The sequence below is a fragment of the Hibiscus syriacus genome, unplaced genomic scaffold (assembly GCF_006381635.1).
Source record: "Hibiscus syriacus cultivar Baekdansim isolate YM2019G1 unplaced genomic scaffold, ASM638163v2 tig00004779_pilon, whole genome shotgun sequence".
NCBI classification, from domain to species: Eukaryota; Viridiplantae; Streptophyta; class Magnoliopsida; order Malvales; family Malvaceae; genus Hibiscus; species Hibiscus syriacus.
Window position 1 is genome coordinate 423203 of NW_024062030.1, and position 18664 is coordinate 441866.

The 18664-nt window shown below is 34.8% G+C and overlaps 2 protein-coding genes and 2 pseudogenes across 2 annotated transcripts; 1 reads left to right on the top strand and 3 right to left on the bottom strand.

Annotated features, from left to right (window-relative positions):
- Positions 1 to 4579: 4579 nt before the first annotated feature.
- Positions 4580 to 5433, bottom strand: LOC120197330 (annotated as a pseudogene).
- A 2214-nt stretch (positions 5434 to 7647) lies between these two features.
- LOC120197342 (defensin-like protein 1) lies at positions 7648 to 8007 on the bottom strand. The gene is made up of 2 exons (XM_039198906.1): positions 7950 to 8007; positions 7648 to 7866 (listed from the first exon to the last, which is right to left on the bottom strand). Exons 1-2 carry the CDS (start codon positions 8002 to 8004, stop codon positions 7697 to 7699), a joined length of 225 nt encoding a protein of 74 aa, XP_039054837.1. The 5' UTR covers positions 8005 to 8007; the 3' UTR covers positions 7648 to 7696.
- A 5086-nt stretch (positions 8008 to 13093) lies between these two features.
- On the top strand, positions 13094 to 16499 carry LOC120198389 (annotated as a pseudogene).
- A 376-nt stretch (positions 16500 to 16875) lies between these two features.
- On the bottom strand, positions 16876 to 18226 carry LOC120198433 (probable fructokinase-4). The gene is made up of 3 exons (XM_039199786.1): positions 17754 to 18226; positions 17332 to 17664; positions 16876 to 17212 (listed from the first exon to the last, which is right to left on the bottom strand). Exons 1-3 carry the CDS (start codon positions 18159 to 18161, stop codon positions 16967 to 16969), a joined length of 987 nt encoding a protein of 328 aa, XP_039055717.1. The 5' UTR covers positions 18162 to 18226; the 3' UTR covers positions 16876 to 16966.
- Positions 18227 to 18664: the final 438 nt, after the last annotated feature.

Consider the following 18664-nt stretch of genomic DNA (forward strand, 5'->3'; position numbering starts at 1 on the left):
AGGTCATACTCCTTGGATTATCGGTGGTGACTTTAACATCACTTTAATTACTTCTGACATGAGAGACTTTCAAGATGTGTTCTTTGACCTTGATTTAATTGACCACCCTTACTATGGTCCTTCTTTTACTTGGAGTAATAAACAGCAAAACTCCTTCCTTACTAGGAAACTTGATAGAGTTCTAGCCAACTCTTTTTGGGTTAACTCTTTCTTAACTTCTCATGTTGAATTCCTTGCTCCTGGCATCTCTGACCATTGCTTAGCTATGGTATGGCTTTCTAAAGATGTTCAAGCTAATAGGCTAAAGCCTTTTAAGTTCTTCAATTTTCGGTCGAGTCATCTTGATTTCATGAGAGTTGTTCAACAGTCTTGGAGCAGCCATTCTTCTGGTAATCATATGCAAATCCTTTTTTCGAAATGAAAACGTTTGAAAGTTAATCTTAAAGAGTTCAACCGTTCCAACTACAGTGATTTAAGAAACAGAGTCTTACATAAGAAATCTGACTCGAACTCCAACAGATTAAAACTTTAAATGGAGAGGATAATTTCCTTAAGGAAATTCTATTGCAAACTGAGCTAAAGCAGCTTGAAGATGCTGAGAATTTGTTTCTAAGACAAAAGGCAAAGATTCAATGGCTAAAGGAGGGAGATAGGCGCACAAAATTTTTCCACTCAGCTGTGGCTCTCAAGTACAAGAGAGACACCATTCGTATTCTGATTGATGACCAAGGCAATAAATTGGAAACATTTGATTCCATGTCAACTAAGGTCTCTAGCTACTTCTGCAACTTAGTTGGTTCTGTTGATTCTGAAGTGAATAGTGTTGACCCAGTTCTGTTGAAAGAATTATTGAACTTTACTCTGACTGAGGATAACTCTAAAGATATTGTTAAAGCAATCTCTGAGGATGAAATCAAGAAAGCTTTCTTTTCTCAAGGAAACGACAAATCTCCTGGCCCGGATGGCTATACGCCTTATTTCTTTAAATTCTGCTGGTCTATCATTAGTTTTGATGTTATTGTTGCCATTAATTTTTTCATTCAAGATATGTTCCTTCAAGATATGTTCCTTTTTCCAGCTTTTAATGTTACATCTATTGTTCTTGTGCCTAAGATTCCTGGCCCTTGTAAAGTTAAGGACTTCAGACCTATTTTCTGCTGCTCAGTTGTGTACAAGGCAATCTCTAAAATTCTGGTCAGTAGATTAACCAATGTTCTTCCTGATTTGGTTACTCTCAACCAAACTGCTTTCATTAAAGGTAGAAGTATTATTGATAATACTTTACTTGCTCAAGAATTGGTTAGAGGTTATGGTAGGAAGACTATTTCCCCTAGATGCTCATTGAAAGTAGATCTTCATAAAGCCTTTGATACCCTTAATTGGGACTTCATTTCTTCTGTTCTCAAAGCCATTGGACTGTCTCAAACCTTTATCACTTGGATTGAACTTTGCTACTCAACTGCTTCTTACTCTGTCTCCTTTAATGGGACATTAGTTGGTTTCTTTAAAGGAGCTAAAGGAATTAGGCAAGGAGACCCACTTTCTCCTTTGTTATTCGTGCTTTCTATGAATGTTCTCTCCAAGCTCTTAAACTTAGCTGCCACTAGAGAAATCTTTGGGTATCATCCCAAATGCAAAAAAATGGGACTCACTCATCTCTCATTTGCTGATGACATTCTTATTTTTTGCAAGGGAAACACTGAATCTGTTATTGGTGTTAATAGTGTCCTTGACATGTTCTATAAAATGTCTGGTCTGAAACTCAATGCATCCAAATGTGAGCTATTTGATGCTGGCATGACTGCTACGAAACTGGAAGAAATCAATCTGTCTACTGGTTTTAAAAATGGCAGCCTGCCTGTAAGATATTTGGGTATTCCTCTAGTCATTAGAAAAATTTCTGATAAGGATTGCTTTCCCCTCATTGAAAAAATCAAAGCTAAGCTTTATCAATAGTCTTCTAAATTCCTTAGCTATGCAGGGAGAATGGAACTTATTAAAACTGTTTTATCCAGTCTTTCCAATTTCTGGTCTAGACAAATTTTTCTTCCTCAGTCAGTGATTAAAAAAATCGAGCAATTATGCTCTAGGTTCTTCTGGAAAGGAGCTGATCAAAAAACTTCTGGTGCTCGTGTGAGCTGGAATAATATTTGTTACCTCAAATTAGAGGGAGGTCTTGGAATCAAAGATTTAAAGACTTGGAACAAAGCTTGTATGCTCATTCTCATTAAAAAAATTCTTGCAGGTGAGGGTTCTCTTTGGGTAGCATGGATTAAATGCTATATTTTTAAGGACAAAGACTTTTGGAATGTTGACATTCGTTCATCGCAAAGTTGGGGCTTAAGGAAACTCCTAAAATTAAGACAGGAAGCTCGTCCTATTCTGGACGCTGGAAATACAACAATTACAACAGTTTGGGATGCCATTAGAGTCAAGAAAGCTATTGTGCCTTGGCAGAAAATTGTCTGGTTTCCTATGCACATTCCTAAGCATAGTTTAATCTCTTGGATGGCTTTGCTTGATAGGCTTCCTACAAGAGAAAGACTAAACCATATGGGACTAATCACTGACTGCAAATGTATTTTATGTGATGAGCCTTTGGAAACTAGGGACCATATTTTTATGCTCTGTCCTATGGCTAATTCAATCTGGAAAAATGTTTTTTCTCTCTCGGGACTTCACTTCTTCCCTTGCCCGTGGGACGCTTTTTGTGCAAGGGCTTCCAATGCTTGGAAAGGCAAATCAATGCCCACTCTTATTCTGAAGTTATCTTTTAATGCTACTATTTACTTACTATGGGATGAAAGAAACAAGCGAATGTTCCAAGGTAGATCCAAGAATGCTCAAGAATTATTCCATACAATCAGAGATATAATTGGACTGCACTTACGCAATAGGAAATTCAATTGTAATGACAATGTTAATATTACTCTTTTTAGGAATTGAAATATAGGGTGATCTTTGTTTTTGTGTTGGATGATCACTGCTTATTCCTTTAATGTTGTACTGGTTGATTTTGGGTAATAAAAAATTTTAATTATCCAAAAAAATAAATTGATATATATTTAAATTAATTTATTTAATAAAAATAAATAATTTAATTCATTCTCTTTTATTTAACTAAACAAATAATATACAAATGATTCACAAATAATTAATGGAAGATTATATTTATTGGATAATAGCTTTATGTACAATTTATAAAAGGTTTAATTGTAAGTTTGGTATTTCAAGCTGTCCATTTCTCCTAATTTGATATATAATATCTTTTTGGTTCTAATTTGAGATCATAACATTTATTCCGTCCTTTTTTAACGGTATTGAGCATAGAACACGTGATAATTTGATATTGTAACACACGACAATTATGACATCATCACTTATAACAGAATTATTCAAAATTAAAGGAATATCTAAAATTTTACTGTACATTCAATATTTAGGAACATATTTAAAGACAACCTTTCAGTTACGACCTTAAACGGAAGCCAGCTTAAGTGAGGATAAAAAAAATCAGAAACCAAATTGAGAGATGTTAATAAGTTTAGACATCTAACTTATAATTAATCCATTTATATTTGTGGAGAGCAACAGCGGAACATGTCGGATACGTGGCCAATATCTAAAGCAAAGAAAAGGAGCATCGATTTTTTAATACAATGCATGCCACTAATTTATAGTTATATTTATTTATTTGTAATATAATTATTGATATTTATATTTAGTTATATTACATCAAAAATAAAAATTTGCTGTCATCATATAATTATTAATATTATAAAGATTACACGAACTAAACGACATCAGTGTTTAAAGAATTTGTTATTATCTCTTAAGGTCTTGGTTCGAGCTCTACATATGTAGAAGTTGTCAAATGATAAAGAATCTTTAAACACATACCACATTAAATTCACCTCAAATTTATCAAAAAATAAATGAATAAAAAGATTATTATTTACAACGACTTTCGTCATCGTTAAACGAACACTCACATATAATCGGACCTACACTATCAACAATCTCTCTTTTCGTCATCTCAATACCTCTAAATAAATAATCTCTAAACTCAAATACTTAAATCTAATGCTCAAATAACTGTCCCCGAATTCAAAATATCATTTAAATACAATTGATTGAGAGAGAGATTGGGGGACGTAAGGGGAGAAGTGTGAGGGTGTGGGTTTTTTTTTTTTTGAGAAAAATATTATTTTTATTTTTAAAAGATAAAATTAAAAAACTTAAAAATATTGATAAAGACATAATTTAAATATTTATTTTTACAAGTCTAATTTTAATAATAATTTTATCATTTTTAAAAGTTTAATAATAAAAAATTTAATTACATGAAATTTACTAATCGGGAAAAGCATTAAAGAAGTTCAACTGCCACATTTAATTTAATACTTCAAAAGGTACCAGTGAGTCATTATGTACACTTGGAAAAGTACATGTGAATCAATCATAGTTCCAAAGATAAAACAAGAAGAAATTACATTGAAAACCAAAAGACAATAGTTTCAACCACTTAATGAAGAATCATTAACTAAAAAGTTTAAGACCCAATTCAGATTCTACACTGTATTTTTGCTAAAACGCCATTAAAGAACCTGATTAAAAGCTATAATCTGGTTTAGGAAACAAGCTGCCGAGTGGCTTAGCGCCCTTAACATCATCTCTTAAGCTCCCTTTAGCTTCATTTTCAATTGCTTTGTCATGTTCTTCACCATCAAAAGCTGGATGGCTGAGGATACTGCTGAGCAACTGCGTTCCTCTCAAAGCATCGTCAATGGCAGATGACCCTCGGGCGTTTCTTCGTTGGTTCCCACGTGAACTCGTTCGGGAAAGCCCTGTAATTGTATTGCTCGATCTCGGTATCCAGTTTCTTCATCCACCCGACTTTGAGGAAGAACTTGGTGAAGTCTTTGTTGGCTTTTTGCCATAGTTTTTTCTGGATACTGTACCCGAATCTGTTGTTGCTGTACTGTCTCCAGAGTTCGTCTATGGCTTTGAGGTCGGCTTCGTCGATGAACTGCACCTCGGAGAAGAAGACGTAGCCGCGTTTCTGAGCGGCTTCGCCGGCGAGGATGATGAGGAGACGGCGAGTTTCCTCGTCGGCTTGGAAGAAGTTTTGAGTGGAGAGGTGGTGTTGGAGGGTGTCAAAGGAGATAGGTTGGGAAGTGGGGGAGGTGGAAGTGGTGGAGGAAGTTGGAGGGGCAAGAGAGAAGGTGGCGGTGGTTGTTGTTGTTGTTGTGGTGGTGGTGGTAGGGTGGAGGAAGAGGAAGGAAGGAGGAGGAGGAGGTAGGTTGGATTCTGAGGTCGAGAGCCGTTTGAGGAAAGAGTAATGGTGGTGGAGGGAGTTAATGGTGGTCATAGTTTTGTGCCGATGCGGGATTGTGTGCGTGAGACAATGAGAATGGTAGAAGAGAGCAGTTATTGGGGGCTTTAGATAAGATGGAGGGAAATACAAAAGGCACCATATATCAGGATTTGGGGTATTCCAATGCTGGATTCTGATTGGTCAGCTTTGGGTGAGATTATATCCTTCTATCTCTTTATTTCCAATCCCTCCTCCTCTTTGCTAAAATTTCGTCTTAGCTCCTGAATTTTGAAATTGGAAATTAGTCCTTCTCATAAAATAAGGAATTTTCACTTATATTTTTCTTCAATTTTACGTAAATTTTATTAACATGATAGTAAATTTAACTTTCTATATTTATATGTTATATCAGTTTCATTCAAAATTTAAAATATTCAACATATTCTAAAATATTAGAATAATAATGTTTAAATAATTAAAATTTACATTCGTTATGTCCCTGTATTTTATTTTAATTTAAATTTTGTCCTAACAAAACTTTAAAAGTTTTAAGCCTTTATATTAACTTTTTCTAGGGTTTACTCATCTATCTATTTATCTTTCGTGGGATTTGTTCTCTAATTATAATTTTTCTTTGTTATATGATCATCATTATTTCATCTATTGATCGACTAATTTAGATTAAATATTTCGTATAAAAATAATAATTTGATTCGAATCTGATGAGTTCTTACTTGACCCATCGTTTTAAAAAACGGGTTCAAGTTAGATTTTGTAAAGGGTGAGATTAGGTCGGGTTTAAGTTGAAAAATATTCAATTTGACCCGGGACAATAATATATTTTTCTTTTATATACTTAGGGATAATTGTTATAATACTTATTTTTTTTCATTTAGGTCCCTATTCTTTTGGTTAATTTTTCATATCTATATTGAATCAGGTTGAATGTGAATTTTTACCTTAAAATTTAAGTTGAGTTTCAGGTTAGATGTGACATCCATAACCTTGACTTAGTCGTATTCGGATGGATGAGGTGTGTTTTTCGAGTCGGATTCAAATAGATGAAAAACTTGATATAATCCTTTGTCACTTTTAATTGTTTAAATTCGTTATGAAGACAACTTTCTTATTAATTCCATTTGTTTCATCACATCATAATGAATTAAAATATAAAATAACATAACACAAAAAAATGCAAATTTCTGTGAATAAAATACAAATTATGGTCCGACTCGAGATGAAATAAAACATAACACAAAAATGTAAATTTTTTCCTTAAACTCTTTGCGGTAGTCTCGTGGTCGTTGAATCGACAAGGATCCAAGCCAGTTTGGTCGCATCGGGAACAGTTCTTAAACCTTCGCAAATTCTAATCGCCGGCGCACCAACTTCATCAGAACAACAGCGTCGTGATCTGAAAATGGTCCACATCATCGGGCCAAGCAAGCAACAAGATTCCTGCAACAGTGGCTTCTAGTACCAAGTTTCACCCGCAATGTGTCAAGTAAGAAATCGACGGCTCGATGCTTAAGGATCGCCATCCCACCCTTTAATCACTAGGCCTTTTTCCCCTTACTCGGTCTTCAAATCCTCGAGGGATCGTGCTTCGGTCATCGTCGCAGTCTTCGATTCGTTTCATCGGTTCCTTCATGGCCCGAAGAAAACAAACTCCAACCTCTTTCGACGTAGTCATTACCGTAAGAATCATGCCATGATTGTTACTGTTAAGCCACGAAGAAGAAGCAGATGAGTTAAGTGCACGAGAGGAAGTATATGGGATTGGGACGACGCAGATGTGTACGCTGCTGCCGGTAGTAGCTGCAGAACCTTTGCCGGAATATTTCATGTTGTTGATCTCCATGTTTGCTTAATTCTATGATTGTTACGTTGTAGTAGTCTTACCTTATCAATATGGAGAATGGAAGACGATAGATGGACAAATCTGCTTCCATCTTCGATGTAAATCTAGCCTCTATTTGATCTTATATAGTTAATTAAAATCTCATTAATAGATCAATTAACATTATCTATGTCATAGAAAATCTTAAATGATACATACCGAGACGAAATAATGTTTATAAGTAAAAACAACAGATTTCCATGGCAGCTTATAAAATAAGTAGATCCATTAATGAAAGTAGCTGCAAAATGCAGTTTTAGTACACTAAACATCACAAACAAAACTAAGAAACAAAGCCCACCAAAGGCATGAAGAAACAGAGACGAAGAAATGATCTCCCAAAAATAGAAACTAATTGGCAGATCAAACCTTTATTAAAACATTTCACAATGGATATGCATGAAAAACCCTAAACTCGTTAAAAGCGTGGGAGGGAAGCAATGTTCTTAAACATGCATCCCCTTCCATGTCACCGGCTACTAGCAGAGCTTAGTGCAGAAGCAGCGGCGACGGAATCCTCGACATTTGCCGCCGGAGAAGCCTTCGTTTCTGCACACCAGCGCGCAGTTGTGGTTACCCATACATGCACCCTTGAACTTATGGCTCTGTGACTGGCAAACCCTAGCCTCTGCTGGCCGCACCCCCCATTCTGCATGCATCATACACAGTCACATACATGCATACATATATACATACATCTTAAAGAAAATATTTATGTGTATATATACTTACGGAGGGCTAAGACAATAAGGAGAAGAAAGAAAATCCCCAACGATATTTTCATCATCAACTTTAGCTATCAAGATCTCTGGATGAGTACTGATTAAACCTTGGATTGAAAAACTCTTGTTTTACACCCCATATATATACACAGGAAGGGCAATAATGCAGCTGAAGAGAATCAGAAAGTGTCGGATTAGACGGTCTGTGAGACTGGGAAAGCTCAATGCCAGACTGAAAGCAAAGCAAAGAATCTGGTTCACGTGGTTTTTGCAGAACGTAGATATAGGCGAATCGACCACCTCATCCACATAAAATCTTTATCGTCGTATCTGATTTCTCTGTTTTTTTATCTTTGGCGATTGCTCCATCTCGAGATACTGATGTCCATGTCGCTTCCAGTTTGTCACCGTCTGCATGCTCGTAGGATACACGTGAATACAGTGACAGAACCACAGCAAGTTTAGGATGAGTATGTTCATCTTTTATAAATATTATATGTTATTAACGTATATATATTCATCCTTAAAGAATTTCTAAATATATCACTGCGTGATGATAACATGCATGACTTTGGTTTAAAGTTCAAAGGATTGGGGGTGATAATACACATGAATTCGAATATTTATACATATTTCATATGTAGATGTTGAATGTGAATCGTATCTAGTGAAAAGAGCAGTTGCACCGACAGATGAGTGGTATACAATGACATTTAAATATATTATTAGAGTTTAATATTTTTTAATCATTTACTATGTTTGATGCTTGGCATCCGCCTCCTCACATTTGGTGTAAGGTTAATACTAATGGGTCCTGTATCATAGGAAACGGATTTGAAACATGTGAGGGTGTCCTTCGATCCTCGAATAGTGGTTGGATGCTTGGATTCTCAAAAGCGATCATAATATGTTCTATAGTTGAAGCGGAATTATGGGGTATCCATGAAGGTCTTTCTCATGCTTGGAATCTAGGAGAGAGGCAAATCACAGTGGAAACAGATAGTTGGAGGCTGTCCGAATGTTAAAGGAAAACTCTAAGAGAGGCTCGGTTTTTACTCTTATAGACCGTGTGAATGAGTTGATTAACAGAGACTGAAACGTTGTTTTAAAGCACATAAGCCAGACTGCAAATAAGGTGGCGAATAGACTAGCTAAGATTGCCGCGACTAGAGGAGAGGTTCATATGGTTTTCTCCACCCCACCATTGGAAGTGACTAATCTAATCCAATAGGATGATGCAGATTGCACGTTGACAGTAGAGGACTAATCCTATGTAGTTTTACTTCTTTTATTCACCAAAAAAATATTTTTTAATTATTTTCGGTTCAATAAATTATATCTTTATTCGCGAGGATAAGTGATCTTAATGATTAAAAAGATAATTGTTATCATTTGAAGTTTTAGTTTTGAGTACGTTGTCCGCATAAGTGCTTAAACGTTCATTGTCAAATGGTTGAAAATGTTTCTAACAAATATTATCTTATAATCACTTCACACTAATAAAAAGTAGTCTAGATAGATTCTCAATCATTTAATAATAAACACTCAATATCCTTGTAAATATCGTGTTCGAACCTGATAACTTTAAAATTAATAATTATTCCTTTAACCATTAAACATTAAAACCTTTTGATTGATGCGTTCATTCAATAAATAGACGGGAAATATTTGTAATTCACTAAGAACAAACTTTCAACTCCCCCGGTCCTTAAGGGTGCGTTTGGTTCACGGAATGTAAGATTATCAGTATGAATAAAAGATTACCAAGAAATAGGATTACTGAGAATGTTGTATTTTGTGTTTGGTTGGTTTAGTAGAAATGTAAGATTACCGTGTTTGGTTAAAAGAATAAAAGATTATTGGAATTTATATTTGACCAAATTGTCCTTATTATATATTTATTTTTTAACAAGATAGAAAATATTTATATATTTTCTTTAAAAAATTTAAATTTATAAAATTTATATAATTTTTTACAAAATTGAAAATATAAAAATGTTTAACGAAAGGGTAACATTTTATTTTAACCACTGAACTTCATATAAAATTTTAATTATAATTTTTTTTTTGTAAATCTAAAATAGTTTAAGGATAAATTTATAATTTAACATTCGTAAAATTTTTATTAGAGAAAATAACCTCAGTGACCAAAAATGCCTTATAATGTACGATTTTAACCATTTTTTTTGGATTTGCCAAAATGACCAACTAAATCGCAATGCGATCGATAATTCGCATCGCGATCTCCGGTATCGCAAATCAGTTTCCAGATTCGCAACGCGAACATCGACTATCGCAACGCGAACGTCGACTATCGCATTGCGATTTTCCAAATTCGTTGCGATAGTCCAAGTTCGCGTTGCGATTTATTCCAAATTCGTTGCGATAGTCCAAGCTCGCGTTGCAATTTATTCCAAGTTCGCGTTGCGATTTATTCCAAGTTCGTTGCGATAGTCGAAGTTCGCGTTGCGATTTATTTCAAATTCGTTGCGATAGTCCAAAATCGCAATGACTGGTGGTATTGCATTTGTTTCTTAAGAATTTTCTCTAAAAAGATAGTATTCGCGCAGACATGTCGAAGACACTTATTACCACGACCACGACCCGAGACAGACGGCGGCGGCGGCGGCGCGCGCGCGAGAGTGCCCCTTGTTCTCTATCACTCAACAAGGAAGTGGGAAAGCCAAACCTTAAATACCATTCCCAATAGTGTTTCCAATACTATGTGGGATTGAGCATTACCAACACTTGTTCCCAATACTATGTGGGATTGAGCCTTAAATAGTGATATTATTTGTGAATTATAGTTAATGACTTTAGTATTTGTATGAAAAGTATTTGTGGTTCGTTTAGTTTTCATGCAATTCTAATTTATTTTCAATTGATTGTAATTGCACGATAACAATTTTTTTATTCTCGCGAGTGATGCAATTTTTTTTGAATGTTTTGCTTAAAAATGCAATAATCGCGATTGATTGTAGATTGACTTTTAATTATGACATATTTAATCGTATAATACTAATGCAATCGGTTGTTGATTCAGTTGTTTTAAGGTGCATGATTGTTAATTGTTTCCTGAATAATCACATAGTATTGAAAACAAGTGTTGGTAATGCTCAATCCCACATAGTATTGAAAACACTATTGGGAATGGTATTTAAGGCTTGGCTTTCCCACTTCCTTGTTGAGTGATAGAGAACAAGGGGGACTCTCGCGCGCCGCCGTCGTCTCGTGGTCGTGGTCGTGGTAATACGTGTCTTCGACACGTCCGCGCGAATACTATCGTTTTAGAGAAAATTCTTAAGAAACAAATGCAATACCACCAGTCGTTGCGATTTTGGACTATCGCAACGAATTTGGATTAAATCGCAACGCGAACTTCGACTATCGCAACAAATTTGTAATAAATCGCAACGCGAATTTGTTATAAATCGCATCGCGAATTTGGAAAATCGCTATGCGAACTTCGACTATCGCAACGTGAACTTGGACTATCACAATGCGAATATGTAAATCGCAATGCGATAGTCGAAGTTCGCGTTGCGAATCTGGAAACTGATTTGCGATACCGGAGATCGCGTTGCGAATTATCGATCGCATTACGATTTAGTTGGTCATTTTGACAAATCCAAAAAAAGATGGTTAAAATCGTATATTATAAGGTATTTTTGGTCACTGAGGTTATTTTCTCTTTTTATTATTCAATGGCAGAATAAGGATATTTTTGAAAAACAATTTAAAGGCATTTTAGTCCAAAACGCCGGTAATCCAACAATACATGAGGAAATGGAGGTAATGACATTCCCGGTAATATACAAAAAAAAATCTACTATTGGTAATGTGTATTATCACGTTACTTTTTAGAATTTATTATATTATGTGTTATCAAATTATGTTTTTAAATTAGTCTTTAAATTTTTAAATATTTTAATTTTATTTTTGAACTATGACTTTTATTCTAATATGGTCCATACACTTTTGAACATTCCAAATTCATCCTCAAATCATGGCTCTCATTCTATATTAGATTATTAGTCCCCAAACTTTTGAATATATCAATTTTATCTCTAAACTTTTGAATGATTTTGAAGGATGTTATTAAAACGTTTAAAAGTTTGAATATTAAATTATAATGATGATCATAGTTTAAGAATGAATTTAGAACATCCAAAAACATGGAGACCAATTTAGAATCATAGTTATAATTTGGAGATGAAATTGAACTTTTCAAATATTTAGGGATTAATTTAAAATGAAGACCATAATTTGAGGATGCACACTTTTAAGGGCAGGTGTATGTGGCTCTCTGAGCAAATACACCCCATTATTTTTGTAAAAATTGTTAAATTTAGTTTAATTTGTTAATGAGAATAGGAAAAAAAAGAAAAATTACATAACTAATTTTTTAAAATAGAGTATTAAAATTTTAATACTAAAAAAATAATTAATAATTCATGGTATCTAGGGGTGAGTGTTCGGTTGAGTCGAGTAAAAAAATTTCGAGTTATTTGAGTTGACGAATCCTATTTTACAACTCGAACTTGACTTAAAAAAATTTCGAGTCAAGTCGAGTTTTTGAATTTATGTTTAAATTTAATTGTAAAATTTGATAATATTATGGTATTATTTTATTTCAATTTAAATGATTTTTATAACCATGTATAACACACATATATTTCTTCATATTTTTTCATATGTGATATACATATATCATACGAGTTAGGGTTCAACTCAAACTTGAAAATCAATTCATTAATTACTAAAATATTCGAGCTATTCAAGTTGTATTTTATAACTTGATTTGAATTTAAATTTTTTTAACCGAGTTTATAAAATTACAACATAAAATTAATTCGAGTCGAGTTTTACTCACCATTAATAATATCAATCAAAGATCCGATAATACATTTTTTATTTTTCCACTTGTGATTTAGTTTTGAGATACTATTTGATTTTGAATTAATCAAATTTAAAATAACTTGAAAAAATAATTTTAAATGATATAAAAAATTAATTTAAAATCAAATTAATTTATTCTTAAATTTCAATATAAAATAAAATAATAATTTAAGGACGTATAGTAATTAACTAAAAAAGGGTCGACCCATATATGTTGACCAGGGTCGGGCTGAACTACCAATTGAATTTGGATAATCCAAATCCGCCATAGCCTTTCTGGGGCTTAAGCACATTGGTTTGTAGTATATTCGACGGGGTTAATGATTTATCAAAGAAAATAATGATCTTTTCCCCTCTTTCTCACTCTGTTTTTGATGAAATAGTTGTAATGGCGAAAGCTCTATTTCGTAGCCTGCGCAGAGCTTCTCTACTTTCCGATTCAATTCCTCACCATTCCTTCTCCCTCGGCCCCGAAGCAGCAATTTTTCGTCCATTGAAGCTCATTTTTCCACCAAACCCCACAACCCCACCGTGGGTTTCGAGGCATTTCAGCCATGGAACCGTAAACCTGGTGATATCTCAAGGGAAACCCAAGTTCGAAACTCATCAAATTGAGCCTCCAAAGAAGGAGAAATGGAAGAATAAGAAAAGGTTCAAGTTGCAGAAGAAGAGAGAGAAAGATAAGAGGAAAGCCGCCAATAGGAGAGACCCACGTCGTCTGGGCCTCACTAGGAAGCCAAAGAGGAAGTTTACTAATGCAGAGGAGAGGATTAAGTACAAGCTTGAGAAGGTAAATCAATAATTTTGCCACTGTTTTATGTATCTGAAATTAAACTTTTTTGCCTTGTAATTGTATGATTGATACTTTGATTTGTTAGATTTCTGGCAGCGATACCTTTTGTAACGATTGTTAAAGCTTACTAAGTAGCTGTTCAGTGTTCAGATGTATAAATGACATTGGTATAATATATGTTTCAGTTAGCTCGTGATTTATCATTTGATGAATAATTTGCAAAACTGGGTTTATTTCATGAATGTTTGATATTGAAATGTGCACCTTATGCTGTTAATATATCATAAACCTTATTTAGTATGATTTGTTCCATTTGGAATATCGGAATTGTCTCTGTTGCTTGATTCTCAATTTTGTCCAAGTATCTGTGTTCAACACCAATATCCGAGCCATATTCGATCCCCTTGTAAGGATATAACCGTTTAAGATCCTCCAAATACATGGAAAACTTTGACAAAATTGAACATAGCCGTATATGATACATACTTGTATCCAACACGCTCACTTGAGTCCAAGTAATGCAGTGAATTGTAAACGTTAAGCTTTAACTGTGTTTGGCGTTATAAAGAACTTCATTGATGTCATTTTACTGTATTTGTTAGAATCTGTTATGTGAAAACCAGTTAGCTCATTTTAAATTTCAAGATTTGTTCTTTATGAATTATTTTCTTCTTTCTTTTGTTAGTTCCCATGGTTATAAAACATTTAACATATGGTTTTTGGTCTCTATGGTACTTTCTCAAGGCCAAAATAAAGGAAGCATTACTTGTTGAAAGACTTAAGCGCTATGAAGTTTCCAAAGTTCAGGGACCTGTGGTTAAACCTCATGATCTGACAGGTGAAGAACGGTTCTATATGAAAAAATGGCTCAGAAAAGGTCCAACTATGTGCCAGTTGGGAGAAGAGGAATATTTGGCGGGGTTATTCTTAATATGCATATGCATTGGAAAAAACATGAAACCGTTAAGGTCATTTGCAAGCCTTGTAAGCCTGGCCATGTACACGAATATGCAGATGAAATTGCCAGACTGAGTGGTGGGATCCCAGTTCAAATAATTGGTGATGACACTATAGTATTCTATCGAGGGAAAAACTACGTGATGCCAGAACTTATGTCTCCGGTAGATACATTGTCCAAGAAAAGGGTGAGTATTGCTTCTCAATTACCTCTTTAGATCTTCTTCACATGCACACATGCATGCATAAACAATTTCTGCATTTTTACAGGGCCAAATTTTAACAAGGAACGTAAGGAAACGTTACCCTCACTTGCCCAGTACATTGTAAGGACATATTGGAAATAGTCATCTTTAGCAGTGTCTAAACTAGACTAATTGGAAATAGTCCTCTTTAGCAGTGTCTAAACTAGGCTAACTTCGGTGTCTGATTTAATAGCATTTACCCTCACATTCTTTACGTGCACACGTGCATAATCATTATTTTTCCATGGTGTCCACCATAGCATCCTCATTATAATCACATTTATGGTGGAAGTAGGTTTCAACGAAATGATATCATTGCCATTATGTGTGTATATTTTGTACTAATTGCCATTATTTGTTAATATATTTTTTATGGTTATGGGTATATGATCCTCCTAAAACGCTCCAAATGCTCATATATAGATTTGGCATTCATACTTGAGTGCAGTAACATAGGAAATTGGTCCAGAATTTGTTCTTTTGTACGGTGGTCATGGTGCTTAAAATGTTCTCAATGTCCAAAGCCTATTGGCTCTCTTCCTTCTGGGAATACACTTTTTGAAGGGGGTTCCCTGATAGAGGATCTAACTATTGTTAAAATGCTCTCTTATGTGTTAAAATGTTCTCAATTATCTTCTTGATAGGCTGCTAATATTGTTTACGATTCTTTTTATTTATTTCTTGATAGTATCATATTATTGTCATTTTCCCCCGTTCACTTTGCTTTATTTATGAATGGGAGGGTTTCGGAAATTTCATTTGGCATCTCTTTGAACTATTGTTATCTTTCTTCCTCTGGCAGCTAATAATGATCATGGTAATTTCATTTTAGAGAGTATTGATGTGTATTTAACATTCTTCAACTAAACCATCTTTGTCATTTCTTCTCAGGCACTTGAAAAATCAAAATACGAGCAATCACTCGAGTCAGTGAGACACTTCATTGCTATTGCAGAGAAGGAACTGGAATTGTACTACAGACACATTGCACTCTATGGTGATCTAAATAACCGGAATCCAATCTCAATCTTGGACAGTCCAACAAAAAGCAACCGGGAAATCAAGGAACCACAAATGCTTGAAAGAGATAGTCATGATTTGACTCCTACTGGCTTCTCTTCAAGTATATCAGATACAAAAGATGATGATCCAATATACGAAGAACTATCGGAAACTGAAGATGACTCAAAAGGTGACAACTTATCGATGAGAGGATCAGATTCTGAATACGAAGTTTCGTATCTTGATGAAGAAAGTGAAGGTAGCTCATCCGGGTTGCACAAGAGTGACAATCGGAAACTGAAGATGACTCAAAAGGTGACAACTTATCGATGAGAGGATCAGATTCTGAATACGAAGTTTCTTATCTTGATGAAGAAAATGAAGGAAGCTCATCCGGGTTGCACAAGAGTGACAAAGATGATTTATCTTTAAGTGACTCATATTGTGAAGATAATGTTTGTTGCTGTGATGAAGATAGTGAAGGAAGTTTAGATACCAAATTGGGTTCATTGAATGTTTGCCAAAGATATTATTCTAAAGAATTTGATTCCTTGGAGAACAAGTAACTCTGAAACCTGAGAAAATAATATATTTGTCAAAATTCTTCTACCCTTTGTTTCATTTAGTACAAAGATAGACCCATTGAAGTTCAATATTCATATCATATTCGTGTTCTTTTTATATATCGTATATCCATATAATGTCCGTCTTATTTTGTATTGTCTTTATGTTGTTTCGTGTGATCATATAATCGTATTTAAACAAATTTCAATCCGTTAAAAGACAAAATGGTAAATGGAAATTTTATTTGTAAACTATGCACTAAATAACTTTAGTGAGTAATATTTAAGATAGTTTATATAACTTGTACATTTTCAAGTGTAGGTGAAATGTACTCAATCCTTGTTATGAATCAAGTTCAGAGAAGAGAAGGGTAGAAATAATATATAGTGTTGAGTGAAAATAATATAAATTTGGGGTTTACTTGAATGGGAATAATATAATATTTTATTTACTTCATTTCCTAAATAATCCTAAAAGTACATGAAATGGAAATAGATTGAAAACTCTTTGAAGTGAGGGGGAAAACGAAAGAAAAACAAAGTGAAAATAATTAAAGTTGCTTAGAGGCTAAGCTCCATTGATTAAGGCAAGTGCATCAACCTCGGTTGGCAGTGCTGGGATGGCCCCTTTCTTGGTTGTAGTGATGGCTCCACAAGCATTTGCAAATCTCAGCACTTCCCTCAACTTTGATTCATCCTCAAGAATTGATGGTTCATCGACGATCTTGCAAAGCAAAGCACCAACAAAGGAGTCACCGGCGCCGGTTGTATCCACTGTATTTACATGGAATGCATCCACTGCCCCATGGAATTTCTGGCATTTCAATCACAAAAAAGAGTTTATGTTATTGAATCTCGAAAATAAGTGTCAAAATGTATCAGATATGGGTATGGGAACTGAGCAAACTACGAAGAGGCTGAAATTTGGCATACCTTGGTGTAGAATCGGCTACCCTTTTCTCCAAGGGTGACCAGGAGCAGGGTAAAGTTGTGGCGCCAAAGTTTCATGGCGGTTTCATCGTCAACCTTGTCGCTTCCTGTAAGGAATTCGAGCTCAACGTCGCTGACCTTGACGATATCGGCCTTATCCCAGATGGACAAAATCTGTTTCCTGGCTTCGTCAGCCGAAGGCCAAAGTGGAAGACGAAGGTTAGGATCATAAGAGAGCAATGCACCAGCTTCTTTGGCTACTTCCATTGCCTTCAAATGAGCTGATCTGCATGGCTCCACTATCAAACTTATCGATCCATAGTGAAACACTTTGGCCTGCATGAAAAAACACAACATATTGAAATTTCAATAAAGCAACTGATTCGTTAAGTTGAAGAGAAATTTACGATAAGATGAACACTTACGGATCTGATAAGATCAAGGTTCAATTCCTCCGGCTTCAACAGCATATCGGCACTGGGGTTCCTGTAGAACATGAATTCACGCTCTCCATCGGCGCGTAGCGTAACGAAGGCGAGAGCAGTCCTAGCGCCCTGGTCAAACAAGATCCCATCATCGGAAACTCCGTTTTGTTTGAGAATATCCGCCAGCATACGACCGAACTCGTCGTCCCCGAGTTTCCCGACGAAGGAAGCTTTTCCACCGAGTCTAGCGACGGCGATTGCCACGTTGGCAGGGGCTCCTCCGGGGGCCTTGACGAAGCCGGTAGCTTGGGCTAAGGAAACGCCGGAAACGGTGGGGACGAAGTCGATCAGCATCTCACCGAAGCTGACGATCAAGCTCTTGCCTGAAACAACGCCATTGACTGCCATATCTTTGAGAAAAAAAAAAGATTTTGATGAGGAACAGAGGAAGAATGAGAGAATATAGTATAAGAGGAGAGTAGAATGGTTGATGAAGATGAACAAAGGTGAGTGTTTATATAGGAAAACTTAATTGTGAAAAAACCGGAAATTATTTATTTATTTATTTATTTTACAATTGAATTTAAGATTTTATTTTGTGCTTTATTAGAATTAGTGTTTTACTGAAATTGCAAAAGTTTTATAAACAAGATGAAAATAAACACAATCCAAAATATTATATTAATATTATTATCGTTACTCAACATTAAATGATTAAAATAAAATAAAATAAAATAAATAATGATTTTATTATAAAAATCAGTGATCAAAATATAAAAACATAAATAATTTGATGATTAATAATATAATTTGTCCTTATTTTTCCAATCAAATTACTGGATCTACGCATGAGATCCGCAAGACATGAGTTTCAATTATATATATTTTAAAATATGAAAAATAAAGAATAC

Excerpts from the sequence above, each read along its gene's own strand:
- LOC120197342 (XM_039198906.1), bottom strand. The coding sequence starts at position 8,004 with ATGATGAAAATATCGTTGGGGATTTTCTTTCTTCTCCTTATTGTCTTA. Across the intron at positions 7,867-7,949 it reads CCTTATTGTCTTAGCCCTCC|AATGGGGGGTGCGGCCAGCA; the intron begins GTAAGTATATAT and ends TGATGCATGCAG.
- LOC120198433 (XM_039199786.1), bottom strand. The coding sequence starts at position 18,161 with ATGGCAGTCAATGGCGTTGTTTCAGGCAAGAGCTTGATCGTCAGCTTC. Across the intron at positions 17,665-17,753 it reads ACCTTGATCTTATCAGATCC|GCCAAAGTGTTTCACTATGG; the intron begins GTAAGTGTTCAT and ends TTTTTCATGCAG. Across the intron at positions 17,213-17,331 it reads GTAGCCGATTCTACACCAAG|AAATTCCATGGGGCAGTGGA; the intron begins GTATGCCAAATT and ends TTGAAATGCCAG.